This window comes from Ambystoma mexicanum, chromosome 13 (assembly GCF_040938575.1).
Source record: "Ambystoma mexicanum isolate Mex_15411 chromosome 13, UKY_AmexF1_1, whole genome shotgun sequence".
Classification (NCBI taxonomy): Eukaryota; Metazoa; Chordata; class Amphibia; order Caudata; family Ambystomatidae; genus Ambystoma; species Ambystoma mexicanum.
Window position 1 is genome coordinate 762,464,323 of NC_090938.1, and position 18,025 is coordinate 762,482,347.

Here is an 18,025-nt window from a genome sequence, read left to right on the forward strand (position 1 = left end):
ACAAGGGCCTGCAGGTGGGTACCATTAAAGGTTACCAGGTGGCGCTGTCCATATGTAAGCGCTCGTCTGAGGAGTTTTCTTATTTTAAGATTCCTTTGATTTCTCAGTTTTTGCAAGGGCTCACTAATGGGTTTCCACCGTCGCCTTTTCAGGTGCCCGGTTGGGATCTGAACCTGGTTCTAAAATCCCTAATGGGAGTTCCGTTTCAGCCTTTACATTCTTGTCCTTTGAGACTGACCTTTTAAAACTATATTTTTAGTTGCGGTTACATCCACTCGCAGAGTGAGTTGCAGGCACTATCCGCCAAGCCACCCTTCACGGTGTTCCATAAGGACAGGGTTGTCCTTAGGGTTCGTCCTTCTTTTCTTCCGAAGGTTGTCGAAATTTCATTTGAGCCAGGTCATTCTTCCGGCATGCTGGTAAGGAAGAGGAGGAGGAAGAGGAGGAGGATTTTGCATTTATGTAGCGCTACAAACCCTCAGGAATCTGAACACTGCTTATTATTACCCACGGTGTGTGGTGCTCATTTATTGACCTCGGAAGGATGGAAGGTTGAGTTTGGCCATGCCGGGATTCGAACCTACGTTGGCAAGCTCTGCACATATATCAAAGCGAGCGCTCTACTCGCTGTGCCACTTGACCAGCTAAGGATCCAACCTATGGAGGATAGGCTCCATAGGTTGGATCCTAGGGGAGCTTGAAGTTTCTACATCTCACGCATGTCCTGGGTCAGAGTGGACGATCAGCTCATTGTAGGTTATGCTGGAAGACGTTTGGGACAAGCTGTTATTAAGCAGACTTTGTCTAGATCGATTATCTTGACAATCTCTGAATGTTAGTTTGGCGGGTAAGGACACTCCTGTAGGCTTATGGGCCCATTCTACTAGGGGGTTGCTGCCTCTACTGCTCTGCAGAGGGGTGTTCCCATTCGTAACATTTGTGAAGCAGCCACCTGGGCCTCTGTCCATACTTTTGTCAAACACTACTCCCTGGATTTTATCCATGGGCAAGATTTGGCATTTGGTAAGGCAGTACTCTATTCTGCAATTTGATCGGGCATTCTAAATTCTTTTCCCACCTCCATTCGTTGGTATTGCTTTGGGAGTCTGTAGTAGATGTGGAATACGTCGGAGGAACCAATCCCCTTGAAGAACAAGTTACTTTCTTCCCTGGTAATGTTCTTTCAATGGGATGTTCCGACGACTTATTCCACCTCTATGACGGGTAATCACCACAGCTGTGCTGCTTGGGAACATTTTCGGCATCTGCGTCCTGCGTCGATGAGCCCCTTCGAGGACTGACAAACTCCATAGGCATCTACTTTTTGTATGGTGACACACAGCAACTTCAGTGCAGTGTCACAGAGAAGTCCTTTGGATTTCTCATAAGCTTTAGGTACTTTTTCTTGGGTGAACTACTGTTCCCAAGAATAGTAAAGTGAAATTGACTTCAATTACCCTTTTCCTATGTATATCCAGCACACCCCAACTTATGTGGAGTGCTGAGGGGTTACTACTTAGCCCCTTTTCCTACTTACTCATGTAACATTGTTACCCTCACTACATTTAATGGCTGGTGGCAGTGGTTTAATTTTCCTACCATTGTGCTTTCCTACCGCAGGCGGAATCCTCAGCTGCAGCATAGCACCCATGGGTGACCATTGTGTCAAAATGGCCCCAGTCTTCTTTTTTCGCCATTTCTTGTTTGTGAGGTAGGTCTTGGGTTTTACTCTACGCGCCAAACCAGTTTTAACCCTTTTGTTCGTTTTGCCTTTGGTGGGCTTCAGTACTGAAACCTGCCTTTTGGCTCCAGGTTGTCTGGTGGGGGCAGGAAGTGAGGGAGGTGCCCGAAACTCCCTGACCTTGGTCTCCTGAATGCACCGAGTGCTGATTGGCTGGCTTTCCGGGACACAGCCACCCTACTGTGAGTGACAGCTAGTCTGTGCATGAATGTGAGAAACCTGCATTAAAGGTGAGGCTTCTTGGACTAAAGGTAGTCTACTACTGGACAAAACACCCAACTAAGGAATCGTGAAGAGAAGCTTGCCGCATCCTCCTGGACATTGAACTGCCTGGTGAAGCCCTGGTGCTGTGCTGAAGCTCCAATTCTGAATCGACTAGAGAAGCTCCGGAACGGACAACTTATTCCCTTGGGTTGGTGGGACCAACTAACCCCAAGACTAATTTTGCTGGAATATGTTCCCTAACTGGCTATACTCTTTGCTGCTGCTCGAACAGAGTGCCTGGGGACCAGAAATCCATAGTAGGGTGCATTGTCTTTAAGCTGGACCCTCCCGAAGCAGGATGACCCAAGCTCAAGTCACCTCACCAGAGTGCTGAACTCAAGGAGAGAAGGAAGCCCATCAAGTGTCCAAGATTGACGGTGTTGCGATTTGCCGGTAGCTGAAACTGCGAAGTGCAACTGAACTGAAAAGTTCCCATAGCTGGCACTGACCTTCAAACTGCAGTGCAAGAGTCTGCCAGACGTCCTCCCTCTTGTCCCCATGGCTGTGGCCCAGGAACTCAGGATCTGCATCCCTGCAACCAGAACAGAACTCAGCTGGATCCTCTTCTAACCCAAGGTACTGTGCTGACTAGGGGCTACTTGCCTCTTTTGTCTGTAGCTTGCATTCTCACTTGAGACTTGCAGTAGCTGCTTTGAGAAGAGTTGATCTCAGCTCTAACTTTCACAAGCCTCCCAGCTTGTGGCCCAACCGTGATTTTCTACAAACTGTCTAACTTTGTGCAAGACCTTTGTGCTATCTAAAGAAGTGCCTCGACTCCATAGATGTTCAAATTGGCTTTGGCTGTCCTGGCTCCTTGCAGACTCTTCTAACCCATTGACTTTGGTTGTAACTGTCCCTCATAGGTTGGTACATTGGTTTTTTAACAAGTATTGCTGGGAAAGGTTTAATCTAGACTTCATTGGGAGATTGAAAAAGTACTTGCATGCTCTGAGAACCTGTTAACCTTTTGTTAGGCAGAACTGCATGCAGTACCCTCTGGGACCACCACCCACAATTAGGACTACAGGTGTAAACCAGACCAACCTTTGGTCTAAATCGGTATCACACAGTTTGTTGGTAGCGAGCTGAGCAGCCAGGCTTATCTCAAGTGAATGTGAGCAGTACAATTAGTAACACAGAGGACTTTCAACCACAGTGGTTCAACTAGACACTTCTACTCGTAAAACACTTAATTTATTTACACAATAATTTATAAAACATTTCACTAGAAGAAAACTTATTATAGACCAATACACTTCAATACAATACGTTTTTGTGACAGTTTGAGCTCCCCTGGAAAAAATAAAAATGGCAGTTGTTACTTTGCAGTGAGCAAAAAGGACAAGGGTAAGTAGAATAGATAATATATACGTTCTAGGCATTGCAAAGAGTTTGAGTTCACCAGAATAGCTCAATTAAAGTTAATAGGCCAGGCCAAAGTCAGTGGGCTAGTGTTCTGCATAGGAAAGAGCAGTTCCGGCTTCAAATGGTAAAGTCCTTGCAAAAGTTCTCATAAGTAGTTTAGGTGAAAAAGAATCATTTGTGGTGTCACAAGCTGATTAGGCCTGCAAGTTCGGAAAGTTTAACAAACTTTCTCCGAGTGCCGTTCTCTCAATCGAGTTGGCACAGTACCTTTGTATAGGAAAAACAAATGTTGCTGAAGTTGTGGTTCCTGGCAGTTCCTGTAGATCTCGCTGTTCCTGAGCCTCAGTCTTGGGGACAAGAGGGAGGACGTTGGGGGGACTCCTGCACTGCACGGGATTGTTTAACAAAGCAAACAAAATGGAGTCAGTTCAATTCCAGTAGCTGTAGATTCAAGAACACAAACTGGTGTCCTTCTCTCTGGTTAAACCTAACCAGCCTTGAGAATGATATCCAGGTGTCTTATGAGTGGATTGGTCCCACCAACTCAAAGGAAGAAGCCGTCCATGAAGGAGCTTCTCTGTCGAATGTAGTTTGGCAATTCGGACCTGCAGCAGGGGTTCACTGGGCAAATCAACGGTCCAGGAGTTGCAGCAGCTGTACTCTTCCATCTCGTCTTCAGTTCCGTCGTTCCAGTGGTCGACTGCCTTCCAGTCCACGAGACTCACCTTTTAAACAGTTCACCCTTTCATTCCAGCCTAGCTATGACTCACCCAGCAGGGTGACTGTCCTCGCTGGACAGTCAGCCAGTCAATCGTGCATTTGGGTCTCCTAGGAGACTAAGCATAGGGAGTTTCGGCACCTCCCTCACTTCCTGCCCACTCCAGACACTCAGACGCCAAGGGCGGACTTCAGTCCTGAAGTCCGCCAAAGGCACCAAACCAGGTTTGGCGTGCAGAGATACACTAGAAGGGCCTTTGCAAAAACAATTTGAAAGGAAAACCGGGACTGTTTAAAACAAGGGGCTTAAGGCGCCATCTTAAACATGGCTCCCGTGATTTTTAGCTACCAGTGTTCGCCGTCGGGAAAAATCTTGGTAGTTTGTTGTAAAACCACTGCCACCAGCCTTTTCAATACGAAAGGGTGGCATTTGACTGCTACATGAGTATTTAGACACAGAGGGTATTATGTACCCTCCAGCACTCCATTGGAAGATGGTGTGTGCTGGGTCTATGAATTTGGAAAGGGCTAGTAAAGTAAATTTCACTTTACATTCTCTGGGAAACAGTAGTTTATCCCAGAGAAGATATTTAAACCTTTGGGAAGTCTGACATCCCCGTGTCACTGCACTGAGGGTGCTGTGCAACACACGTGAAAAGATGCATATGGGAGTTATCTAAAACTCCATAATCAGAGAACACAAATGTAAAACACACATCAAAATACATGAGTGGGGGGGATAAAAGGCTCACTCTTTCCAGGTAAACAAATCAAGTCCTCAAAACCCAGCAAAGTTGCGGAGTGTCTCTAAGGTAACGGGAATTAGCACATTTCTGAGAATTCTCCCGAACAACCTTTTTTTTCTTATAACCTTTCCTGTTTTACCAACCTCAGAATTCTACCAAGTAAAAAAAGTGATATATAAATTCCAATACTGTCCTAGCGAGTGAAGTCCCCTCAGGGTGTCGGAAGTGTGTATGAAGCATCTCTAAAGAGTATCTACTTGCTTGACTTGATTCTGAGAGAGTATTTTGAAGTGTATTTTTATTGTTGCACATTGCCCTTTTTAAAGAGTGCTTATTTAAAACTGACCGTTAAATAATTATTTTACTAGAAACCCTTGAGTAGAATGTTATTTGGATAGTTGTAATTGTGGATTTCAATGTTACAGATCACAATTACCCTCTTAAGAGAAGTCTGGCCGCACAGTCACTCTACCAACTTGTGTAGTACAGACCCATACCAATATTTATTTATTTTATTTCATTTTTTACATTCCCAGACCCTTGGGTATCACGGCGAGGTTACAGACAGCTTGATAATGTTGGACAACTTGAAATTACTTATACCAAATTACAGACGGCTTGATAATGTTAGACCTATTGAAAATTCTTGTACAAAGTTGCAGGCAGGTTTGAAATATCTTGAGAAAGAGGCATCCACTAGAGACCATTACAGTGATGGAAATTCAGTACGGTACATTGCATGCATTAGTGGGATGATTCTAAGTTGGGCCCATGCTGGGAGGGGGTGGGGAGGGAGACCTCGGTCAGAATTTGTTGAAAAGCCATGTTAGGGATTTTTTGAATCTGATAATAGTTTCTTCATTTTTGATTTGCAGTGGTAAGGAATTCCAAAGGGTGGGGGCAAGAACCTATTCCCTCCTGCTTTAGCACTTTTATGGCGCGGGATTGCTAGAAGTGCCTTGTTCGATCTGAGTGCTCTACTGGTCGTTTTTTTCTTTATGGTGTTAAGGTAACTAGGGGCTTTGCTAGTGATACATTTGTAAGCTATGCATAGTGTTTTAAAGGTAATTCTGGCTTTGATAGGCAGCCAATGATATTCTCTCCTAATGTTGGCAATGTGATCTGATTTTATGCCCAACGCTGCTCGAAGTGCTTTGTTCTGCAGCAGTTGTAGTTTACTTATGTTAGTATTAGAGGTTCCTAGGAGGAGGACATTACAGTAATCGAGCTTGGATAGTATCAGTGCTCTCGCTAGTGTTATGCAGTTGGTGGGAGTGAGGAATTGGCGGCTCAGCGAGATGAGTTTGGCTGTGTATGCCGTGGAAGATGAGGGCTGATGTGTTTGCTCATGGTGAGTTTGTCATCTAGATAGACGCTGAGGGTTTTAACATGCTTAGTCTTCTCATTCAGGCAGAGATTGTTCAGTGCCATCCAGTTTTGGATGATATGGTACATTTTGTTGATGGTCTGGGTGTCTTGGGCATAGTCCCCAGTGATGGTAAAGATGATCTGCGTGTCATCAGCGAAGTTGGTGTCGATGACACCCATGTCATCTAGGGCTGAGTATAGGAGTTTGGTGTAGGAGTTGTACAAGGTCAGAGAGAGGCATAATCCATGGGGTACTCCGATGGGGACTGCTATGGGATCAGCTGCCTCTTTCCCAATGGCAACTCTGGATGTTCAATCTGCTAGGAACGATTTAATCCAGAGGGTGGCATCTGTAGAGAAGCTGAAATCTTTTGTCAGTGTTTTACAGTTTGTCGTGGTACACAAGGTCAAACGCTGCTGAGAGGTCAAGCAACAGTAGGATAGCCATTTTTCCAGAGTCTCTGATGGAATGAGAGCAGTTTCAGTACTGTGGTTTCGGCCTGAACCCAGATTGTCTAGCACCTAGGAGTCCATTCCATTCAAGGTGTATTTGAATTTGGTTATATGCAATATTATCGATAATTTTAAGAAGGAATGGGACTGTGCTAATGGGCCTGTAGTTGGTCTGTGCTAAAGGGTCGAGTGTGGGCTTTTTTAGTAGTGGTGTAACCCAGGCTTTTTTGATGCTCGTCGGGACCAGATTGGAGCTGAAGGATGCATTTACAAAGTTGGCGATGATGGGGGTGAGGGTAGTGGCACAAAGTTTGACTAAGTGAGCTGGCAAGGTGTCTCCTTTGCAGCTGGAGGGCTTTAGTTTAACTATGGTATCAAGTACTGTTTCTTGGGTAATTGAAGAGAAATGGAAGATAGAGATATTACATGCTATGGTACTGATGTTGGCTTCTGCCAAGGTAGGTTTTTCTGCTAGAATTTTCCTTTTGGTGATGATTTTCTTTTGTGGAAGTTATGATTTTTGTGGCAAGTGCGCCTTGAATGGTAGTGCATCATTCTTTGCTTGGTTGAATAGGATTGATGATCGGGATGGGGTTTTCCAGCTGCTTAAGTATGGAGAAGAGTTCTTTTGCATCCAAGGACGCATTACAGATCCTAGTATTGATGGCATTAGCTTTATGTGCAATGATGGCTGCTTTGTAGGTATTGTTAGCAGAGTTGAATCAATCGTTTCCGGTTTTTGAGATTTGATGTAGCAATGCTCATGCAAGTGTTTGATGTGCCTAAGCACTACTAGTTTCTCATCAAACCAAAGTTTTTTTTGTTTTTTTTGTCTGAGCGTCTAGTTTCAGTGACACTAGGTGCTAGGGTGTCTATTGTGCTTGGGAGGCAGTTATGGTAGAAATCTGCCAGGGGTTGTCATTAGTAATCATTTTGTCTGTAAGAGTATTCTTTAGGATAGGGTTAAGGGTTTCAGCTGAAAGTTTGCAAGTATTTCTGGTTACATAGGTTTCCATAGTGGTTGATTATGGTGGCACAGGTTCAGTGCATGAGATAGAGAATTTAATGCTGTGGTGGTCTGTCCAGGGCAGGGGGGGGTGATAGGTTCTATGAATGCTGAGGTATTGAGGGATAATACCCAGTCCAGTGTTAAACCTTTATTGTGGGTAGGCGCATTCACCAGTTGTGTGAATAGCATATCTTTAAGGGCATTTTGTAATGCTTCTGCTTTATGGTCCTGGCTGTCGTTGAATCCGATGTTAAGGTCGCTGAGGGCGATACATTTAGTTTTGGGTTTAATCAGTGGTGTAAGTAATAAAGCTATATCTGTCTGGTTGAGTTTTTATTTGGTGCTCTATATATCGCAACTAGGTTAATGGTAGTTTTATGATTAGTAGCAAGTTTTGAGAGTAAGATTTCGTATCCCTCAGGATTATCTATGGTGCATGCTCTTAGTTTGAGATGGGTTTTAGCAATAATGTCATCTCCCCCACCTATTGCTTTGGTTCTATCTGTTCTAAGGATGGTGTCATTTAGAGGAATGGCGATGGCGAGCGTAGGTCCGGAGGCTTGGTGGAGCCAGGTTTCAGTCACTGAGTATGTCTAAATCATCAGTAATGTAGTCATGCATTTGCAGCTATGGAACGTGCGTTGATGAGCGCTAATTTAAGTTCTGTAATGGGCTGAGTTGGTGATGCGGGTGCTGAGTGGGGGTTGCTAGCTTTGTTTGAGTGTCTAGGTGCTTGCTGGTATTTGGTCTTTTCTAGCGAATTAGGTGGGGAGTCCACTGTCAGACATGGGTGTTTACAACCAATGGGGGGTGGTATGGACACCAGGGCGTTTACTGGTACATGACCTGAGCCTTTGATTTCTGATGAACTGAGCTGGGCTCACTTTGTGGTGTTCTAGATTGGTGTGGTCCGTATTAAGATGGGATGAGGTAGGTTGTGCCCGTGATCTAAGTCGGTCACTTCTCACTGCGCCTAGTACTCAGTTCTGTCAAGGGATTAATCTGGACATGGTCAGCGTGGAAGGGCTTTGTGTTTGGGATGAATGGGGTGGGACAGGGGATGGGGTGGTGTCTAGGGCATGCTGTTCTACTGAGACCATCTAGATGGGCTGTCAAGTTTGATCCAGTGCAGAGCAGATCCGCGGGTATGATGCAGAATGGAAACATGAGGGTATACCAGGTTAACATGTCAAATTGTTGGTAGTAGAAAGGGGCTGAGGTGACACTCTTGCTGTTGCATCCAATTTGAATTGGGGAATGTAGGTGATAGTGGAGGGTGGCCTGGATGGCTGGGGTCTGCTAGTACGTATCTTATGTAAGAATAATCCTTGCATAATCGGATGCAATCCTGCTGCTTGGCTATATATTGAAGGAGTTAGAGGTAGACTGTTTGCCATACAATTGTTTGGTTACATAAACTGAATACGAGTAACATGTGCAGGAAATAGCAGTCATTTAGGGCTGGCCTGAGGCTTAGGCATTTTCAAAAAGTCATAGTGGCTACAGCGCAAGTCTAATATATGACGGTATTCGAGTCCTGTGCAGTTGTGGTTAAACTATAAAGACCTTGATGATTACTGTGGCGAGATGGTTGATGATTCAACCCTGAGTAGTACTACACAAATGCACAGTATTTAGGGGTGATCTGCAGGCAATACTACTGTCCAGTTCCATATTTTACTCAGTTGTGCAGGCTGGTCATCAAAATACTAATGGGGCTAGGTATCAGGAAGATGGAAACACGGCTCATTGCGGCCAATCTGCAGATAGCCGCAGGCAGGCACTTACTTTCTCAGCCCTTGATCGTAACGGCCGGCTTCCGCTTCCGCCTCCGGTCAGTGTCTCGTGTGTAAATACTGGAGCGCGGCGGTCAGATGATCAGGGACATTGGGGCAGTGGCCATCTTAGAGCGTGTGCAGGTAGCATTGCTCTGAATGCAACGGATATATATGATAAATGAAACTCACATATGGGCATATGTGTCTGATGCCTTTGGTTTCAATAATGATGCAAATAGTAACAAAGAGATTGCAGGGGATGACCGAAGAGGTTGGTCTCCTTAACTTCGGTTTCGATCGTCAATTCTGTAGCAGGGAGCTGGTCCTGCTGATGATGGAGGGCTCCTGCCTTGTCCAAGGGATCTGTGGGGATTAGGTGGGTTACCCAATAACAAGAGGACAAGACTGGTGTAATTTCTCACAGGGTTACTGCATACGATATGGTCTAGCAGTTCCCACTCGGAACAGAACATAAATCCAGAAGTCCAGCTAAAAGTGCTGGGGGATTCACATGTGGAGAATATTGTGCATACAAATGAAAATGTACCCTTATACTTTTCCCTTGAGGTTGTACCACCCTTAACATGTCCAAAGCAAGCCTCCAAACTCAGTGCATGAAATACTTGAGTTTGTGGCATAGGAGGTAAATGAGCTCTTGGGTGGAGCAAATGATGACTCTGAGCATTGTTCATGGTGATGTCTGTTGTCCCCATTCAGCAACTGTGCTTATCTGGAGTTCAGCAATGCTTTTGATCCATGCAAGGAAATGATTTGTGGTATGAAATCCCCCTTTTACACTTGATTATGAAATAATTGGCTTTTTTCATTCTCTTCCTCCTTTCCTGTATGGCCCAGGCTTCGGTGAGAGTGCTCGAAGGAGTGGATATCACACGTACAAACTTGGAGTTCCTACAGGAGCAGTTTAATCTCATCGCCACACACATTCTTCATTGCACTGGTAAGAGTACAAAGTCTGTGGGTATTATTTGGCAGCTCTGTTGGATGTGTGGGTACAGATATTTTTATTAGACATTAATGGTAGACTGGTTTATATTGAGAGCAAATGCATCCATTGACACACTTATGCTTAAATTGATTTCTTAAATTCCTCACCGTTGGGGAGAATTCTCATTTCTGTGATAATTCCCTTCAGCCTTTGAGACATCCTGCTCTTTTGCTGGACTTGGGGCTTGTTTTTTTCCCCCCTGAGTGAGTGGGAACTTATTCTTGCCCTCTTATTTTTCCTGACTAGAATTTTTGTGTTTTCACTGTTTTATAGTCTGACAAACTCCACACGCATCTTTTTGCATGGTGACACACAGCACCTTAAATGCAGTGCCACTGAGAAGTCCCTTGGACTTCTCTGAATGTTTGATTACATTTTCTGGGGTGAACTACCGTTCCCAAGAATAGTAAGATGATCCCCGTCTTACCTTTCTCTTTGTGGGACAAACAGACACCACCATGTGTGAGTGTTGGGGGAGTTACTTAGTATTTCCCTATCCCACTTCTCGTGACATTTTTTGTTCTACTAATATATTTTAAATGGCTGGTGGCAGTGGTTTACTTTTTACTACCAGTTTCAGGAAGACTTTTACTACCAGTGTGCATTTTTACCACAAGCTGAATCTTCAGCTGCATTACAGCACCCATGGGTGACCATTTTCCCAAAATGGCCCGGTGGTCTTTTTTTTCCATTTTCTGTTAGTTTGTTCTTGGCGTTTACTCTGTTAGTTGAAACAGGTTAGAGTCCTTTGTATTTTGCCTTTGGCGGGCTTCAGCCCTGAAGCCCGCCCCTGACTCCAGTGTGTCTGGAAGGACAGGATGTGAGGGAGAGTCACGAAACTCCCATGTCCTTTGTCTCTAGGAGTGCCTGAACAAAACCAGTACTGATTGACCTGCTGGCCTCCCTGTGTGATTGAAATCCTAGGCTGTGCTTGAATGGAAAAACTTGCTTAAAAGACAAGGGTTTTGGGACTAGAGGCTGAGTCGACCACTGGAAGAAACATCCAACAAAGAAACCATGAAGAGAAGCCTGCTGCAACCTCCTAGACCTTGAACTGCCCGGTGACACCCTAATGCTGTGCTGACTTCCTTTTTTCACCTCGACAGACGCTCCGGACGGAACAACTTCTCCCCTTGTTAGTGGGACCAACTAACCCCGAGACGAACTCCACTTTAGTGCAATCCCTGACTTGCTGTTCCTCTCTGTTGCTGCAGAAGCCCAATGCCAGGGGTAGAGTGTCCATAAGAGTGCAACGTCTGCCACGGAACGAATCTGGCAAAAACTCCAGTTGCTTCCTAAGGACACTCCAGAAGCAGGAAATGCTGATCCAGAGTCCAGCACCGAGGGAGCAAGGAAAGTCCAACCAGAGATATTCGATCTGCATCAGTGCTATTTGCAAGGTGCTGACACTGTGAAGTGCCACTGAGTTGAAGAGAGCCCATAGCTGCCAAGTTCTTCCCGAGTACTGCTGCAGGAGCCCTTCAGACGTCCTCCCTCTTGTCCCCACGACTGAGGCTCGGGAACCAGGGTCTGCATGGCTTTAGCAAGACTACATGCAGCTGGACCACTTTTCTTCTAGCCAGAGGTACTGTTTGGGCTTGTGGGTACTTGCCTTCTTGCCTTAAGTTGTGCTGTCTTACTTGAGATTTGCACTTGCTTAACTTTGAGTTGATTTCAACTCCACTTTGCACAGGCTTAACAGCTTGTGTTCCTACAGTAATTTTCTGAACTCTCTGACTTTGTGAAAGACTTTTATCCAAGAAGTGCATCAGAACTATTGACTTTGTCCAAGGGACTTTGGCTGTACTGGCTCCCTAATGGTACCTTTCTGAATCAGGATTGATTCTCCCTCATAGGTTGAAATTTGTTGAGAACCTTTTCTGCTGGCAAAGGCTTACCTAGATGATTTCAACGGAGGATTCATTTTCTATTTTTCCTTAACCCTTCCTTCCTGAAACTGAGTCTAAAAAGTACACGGGTCTGATAGCACAGCGAGTAGAGTGCTCGCTTTGACATCTGTGCAAAGCCTGCCTTGCCAGGTTCAAATCCCGACAAGGCCAAACTCAGCCTTTCAACCTTCCGAGGTCGATAAATGAGCACCACACACTGTGGGTAATAATAAGCAGCGCTCAGATACCTGAGGGTTTGTAGCGCTATAGAAATGCTAAATGATTATATTCGTGCAATACTTTCCATGTTATTGAAGTCACTTCAGGGTGTAGGAGAAAGGTATTCGCATCTCCAAGCCATTGTTTGTTGATTTTGAAAAGTAATTCCAAAGTTTGCTTGACAATTACAAACAATTGCCTTTTTAATGAATGCTTTACTGAAACTGATAAATAACTATTTATAACTGAAACATTGAGTGTGAGTGTTAATTGGTTACTTGTGTGGACGAATTTCATTGCTACAGTTCTACAGCTCACATTTACCCCTCTTGAGATAGGCCTGGCTGCTCAGTAACACTACCAACTTGTGTAGTGTAGATCTGTACCGAACGGTGGGTTACTTAATACCAAGCAGATAAGTCTTCGCAGTCTGAAACACTTGTGTACAAGGGCAATATAAATAATCATATCTTGTTTAGTCTGTGTGACTGCACAAATTCTTACTTAACAGTGGCGCTTGGGGTTTTCACCTTTTAGCCATAAGTAGTATTTCCTGTCTAGTGAAATACTTTTTGGAGTTGATCTCAACTCACCTGCACTGGCCTAACGGCTTGTGCTCTCTATAACATAGCTCACTTGAGTTATTGATTTCTTCTGAACTTACTAACTTTGTCAAGACTATCTAAGGAGAAGTGTATCAGAACGATTAACTTTGTCCATTGACTTTGGCTGTCCTGCCACCATACAGGCAGTCCTCTGAACCTATTGGCTTTGGAGTACTTGTTCCCTCATAGGTTATAATTGTTGACACTATTATTGCTGGGATAAAAGTCTACTTACCTCCCTTTGGGAGATTGTAATTGTTTTACAAACGGTTGAAAGGATGTTCTAAATCTTATTTTAACGTTTCCTTCCTTAAACAACTCAATAACTGAATTGGTAACCAAAATAAGTGCAATACAGACCTTTACTGATGTCACTCCGTGTGCTGGAACATGTGTTGGCATAAGAAAATTAATTACCAACTTTTATTGTCATTTTTCAAAACTGAATCCAAACTTTGTAAGTTACTAGAAGATAACGCTTTTTTAAAGAGTGCTTATTTAAACATTGTGTATATTATAAGTTGTGGATCTGCTAGTAATCGCATGCTGTGCATATAGTACGACATCTAGTGGAAATTGCAGAGTATTGTATCTTTCAAAGATCGAAAGGGACGTCGACATGGGCGTGACCTTAACACTATACCCATCGTGAAGTGTAGTGTCGAAAAACCCTCATGTGTCGAGGTCCCACCAGATTTCTTTTTTTCGACATCCTAGTTGGTCACTTAGTCCGAGCTCGCAATAGTCGATATTGCTAAGCTCATTTACACGACCTATGGTAGTCCAGTCAATTCGACGAGTACTTCATGGGCTTCCTGCTGCCGACCTCTACAACTGTTCGGAGACTGTTCAACTGCTCGACAACTATCAACCTTGTGGCCTCGGCCCTCCGGCCAGCCCCTTAACAGTAGGGAGAGTGGGGCCCTGGATTTTATTCCTCTCTGTGAATGTATTTCCTTCACCTCTCGTTCTCTTATTGGTCTGGCTGCCGCTCACCTCTGCTATGGAGAGGGCTCTTTTTTAAATTCTGCCTGTCAAGTAGTGGTAAATTTCGCTGATAAGGCACCCATCGCCGATGCACCTAGTCAACACGACGAGTGCTTATTCAAGGCCTGTAAGCTCTTTCAACCAAGGACTTGAAAGACAGCCTGACTTAACTGTGGGTGACCTATGCTATGCAGGCCGAAAGCCTTTCCCCAGTCGGCGCCATCGCTTCGAACGACTAGGAATCTGTAATCGACCTCTCAGTGGAGCCTGCAGGGACTCCCAGATGCCAGTCCCCCGCCGCGACACAGGCCACCGGCACTCCCTTAAAGAATCCTGTCGCCATCCAAGGGCGCACTAGCGCCAAAGGATCCGGTGGAGTCACAGACCATGACCGTGCCTGTGCCTGCAGGCGCGTCGAGCCCTGCCGAAGATTCACGAAAGCCTTTAGGAAATCATTTCAGCGGCCAAGGAATACAAGGGCCTTGGACATTGCCTTGGCCCAGACCATGGTTGGCAATCAGGTTCGGTGTGTGACTTGCTGTCCTTTAAGGCGCTGAAGAACAGACTAGCCAGGTGGAGGGAGCTGTTCCAGAAGTCGCCTCCAGAGCATCTCAAGAAGTTTGTGAAGCATCGAACCAGGCCCAAGGTATTTTCCAGGCACCCCGCAAGGGAGACACCTGCCGCACATACCTTGCAGCCATTGGGGCTTACAGGAACTCTGACAAAGGTATTTTTTTTTTCCTCCAACCCTATCGTCAAACATCTGACGGGTCTCGCTAAGCTCTACCCACCCGTCAAGAGACGGCATCCAGTGTGGGACCTCAACATAGTCTTGGGCGCACTGGCACACAAACCATTTGTGCCAATGGTGTCCTTGGACTTAATGTTGGTCACCATCAAGACAGCCTTACTAGTCGGCCTTACCTCGGCTCGTAGAGTCAGCGAGGTCCAGGCGCTGGTCGCCTCTGAGCCATATACCACCTTTCACAAGGACATGGTAGTCATGCAGACGCACCTGACGTTTCTGCCCAAGGTTCCGTCTGCTTTTCACCTGAACGAGGAGATGGTTCTTCCTACGTTTTTTCCCGATCCTAAGGACTAAGCACAGAGTGCCGCACTGCATAGCTGTCAGGCGTGCTCTGAAATTCTACTTGGAAAGGAACAAGGGCTTCTGCAAATCGGACGCCCTGTTTGTCACTTTTGGAGGCTCAAGACCAGGCCATCAGGCCTCCAAGGCTTCCATATCCCGCTGGATGGTCTCTGCCATCAAAGAAGCGTATGAGGGCCAGCACAAGCCACTTCCGGCCAACATTCATGCTCACGCGGTCGGGGCCAATGCAACGTCCATCGCATTCCAGCGCCATGTCCCTTGGCAAGTCATAAGCAGGGCAGCAACTTGGACCACTCCCTCGGTTTTCTGCAAGCATTACTGTTTGGGTGCTGGCTCGAGATCTGATGCAACTTTCGGACAGGTGGTTCTCAGAAACCTATTTGCTTAAGGAGGGTCTCCTCTACACCCTGGAGCTACAATCAGTTATCGCCCATACAGTATGGAGGAAAGGGGACGGAACGTAGGAGTAATTATAAGTTACTCACCGTAGTGACTAACGTACTCATAGTCCATGGTCCCCTTTCCTCCATATGTCCCACCAACCCCCCCCTCCCCTAATAATACTGGTGTCATTAGGCAATGTTAAATCTTTTGTCGACTCGTCAATGGTGACTGAGGTGTGGCGCCGGAGGGCGGAGTCTGGGTAGCGCATGCTCCCTAGGCTGCGCCCTGTGCGCCTCTAAATTTAAAGGGGAAGGTTTGTTCTGTGAAAAAGGTTGTCTCCCGTCCCTTGGAAGGGACGCCCATACAGTATAGAGGAAAGGGTACTATGGACTAAGGGTACATTAGTCACTACAGTGTAACTTATAATTTCTCTGCTGTCCCAGTCTCAAACGGGCAGTTAACCCCCGGGTTGAGAAATTATTTCGCCCATGGCCCTCTGACCCCCTCTAGATCAGGGTTCGTGCCACATCAGACTCATTAGTCGTTACAACCACTCAGAAAAGGGCACAGGTACCTCTGTCCTCAGCAGAATCACGTCTCGACAAAGACTGCAAGAAGCTTTACACCCTAGGTAAGTGGGTCACTGCCTCTGCAGCCTACTCCACAAGGATCGCAAATAACACCACGCTCCTGGCAAGTTACAGGGATGTTCAGTGGGGCCTAGTGCAGGATGGTCTTCCGGACACTCCAGAGCTCTCCCGATTACGCCTTATGGTGGTCGTGGCTGAAGGCAGACAAGTTACACAATACATAGTGAAAAATACACTGGATTTGGCTGAGACCGCTGAACGCACCCTCGCTCAGGGTACCCTGCTTAAAAGACATGCTTGGTTAAAAAACTCTGGGTTCAAACCTGAAACTTTGGCCTATCTAACAAGCCAGTGGAGGATTCAAACCTTTTTGGGAAAGTGATTGATAACGCTCTAGAGACATCAAAGAAAGTACACAAGACTCTACTTAGCCAGATCACAGCTAAACCCTTTCACCAACATGGAGGTTCTAACGCACGCTGGGCTTCTTGTGGCCTTTCCTTTTCCCGCTCGCCCCAAGGCAATATGACTCAGGAAATAATTCCTGGGCTTGTAGTCAAGGCTCCTTTTGGTAATTTCCAGTACCTGTAAAGAGGCTCTTGTAGGGGCAAGGGTAGAGGCAGAAACCCTAGACCCAGAAGCTCCACGGCCTCCACCTCAAAGCGACTCACCGGTTCAGGTCCCCTCCCATGCTTTCCCTGTCGGGGGGTTGCTTGCCTTCATCCATGTGTAGTGGAGCAGTTGCGTGCCTCTGCAGGAAATCCTGCCCCGTACCCCCTATGTGTTGGAAGCCTAAGATTGTGCCATGTTTGACACCAGCAGTTGTGACTATTCCGCAGCAGGTGTTTGAGAGAAGGTATCCTCTGAGAAAACCCTATAAAATGTATCCCCGAAGAGCTGACCATCTGAGGGTGGAACTCCCTGAAGGAATACGAAAAGAAGCAAAAAGAGGAGCTGGTGACGTCATGAAAGAGTGTGACTGTTAGGCAAAGTTTGTATGCAGTACCCTCTGGGGCCACTACATACTACTATGACTACAGGTATAGGCAACCCAACCTTTGTTATAAGCTTGTACTACACAGTTTTAGTAGCGTGTTGATGAGCCACGATTATCTCAAGAGGGGAAATGTGAGCTGTAGTGGAGTTACAAAGTTTCACAGTTACAGGTATTCAAATAAACTCTTACACTCAAGGTTTCGTGCATAAACAATTATTAATTTATCAGTTATAAAGCCTTCTTCAGAAGGGAGCAATAGAATGACACACAAATACACTTCAGTACTGTAAACTTTGAGTTTCTGAATTAGAAAGGATCCTTTTGGGATGTCCCACAGACACAACCTACAGCCACAGGTGACTTCAGTAACAAGGGTGCTGGGGACATTAATATCTTACTCTTGGCATACAGAATACTTTTCAAGAGGAGTAAACGGCAAAGGTTATCAGAAAAACAAGAGACCACAAATATTCCTAAGCGGGCAAGTACTTTGAGATACTCTTAGAACAGTCATACAATTAAATAGGCTAAGCCAAAGCCAATGGGCAAAAGTCTTGGATAGGATGGACCACTTCTGGTAAGTAAATGAAGTCTTTGCACAAGTTCTTAAGAGTCTTTGATGAACAGAAGAATCAAATGTAGGCCCACAAGCTGATTAGACTTCCGATTTGTGGAAGCTACAAGCACTTTTACAGTAAGAGGTAAGTTCTTAGACTTGTTATACAGTACCTTTATATAGAAGAAAAGATGCATCTGATGACTTCTGTTCCTGTGCAGCTCTGCAGATGTTAATGTT

At 45.5% G+C, this 18,025-nt stretch overlaps 1 protein-coding gene across 7 annotated transcripts in view; it reads left to right on the forward strand.

The window, feature by feature from the left end:
- BAG6 (BAG cochaperone 6) overlaps positions 1–18,025 on the forward strand; it is a 1,121,496-nt gene that overhangs the window by 811,084 nt on the left and 292,387 nt on the right. For all 7 annotated transcript variants that reach the window (XM_069635087.1, XM_069635085.1, XM_069635088.1 and 4 more), the window contains one exon: positions 10,297–10,399. In XM_069635087.1, coding sequence (XP_069491188.1) covers positions 10,297–10,399 — 103 coding nt within the window. The remainder of the gene's footprint in view (positions 1–10,296; positions 10,400–18,025) is intronic.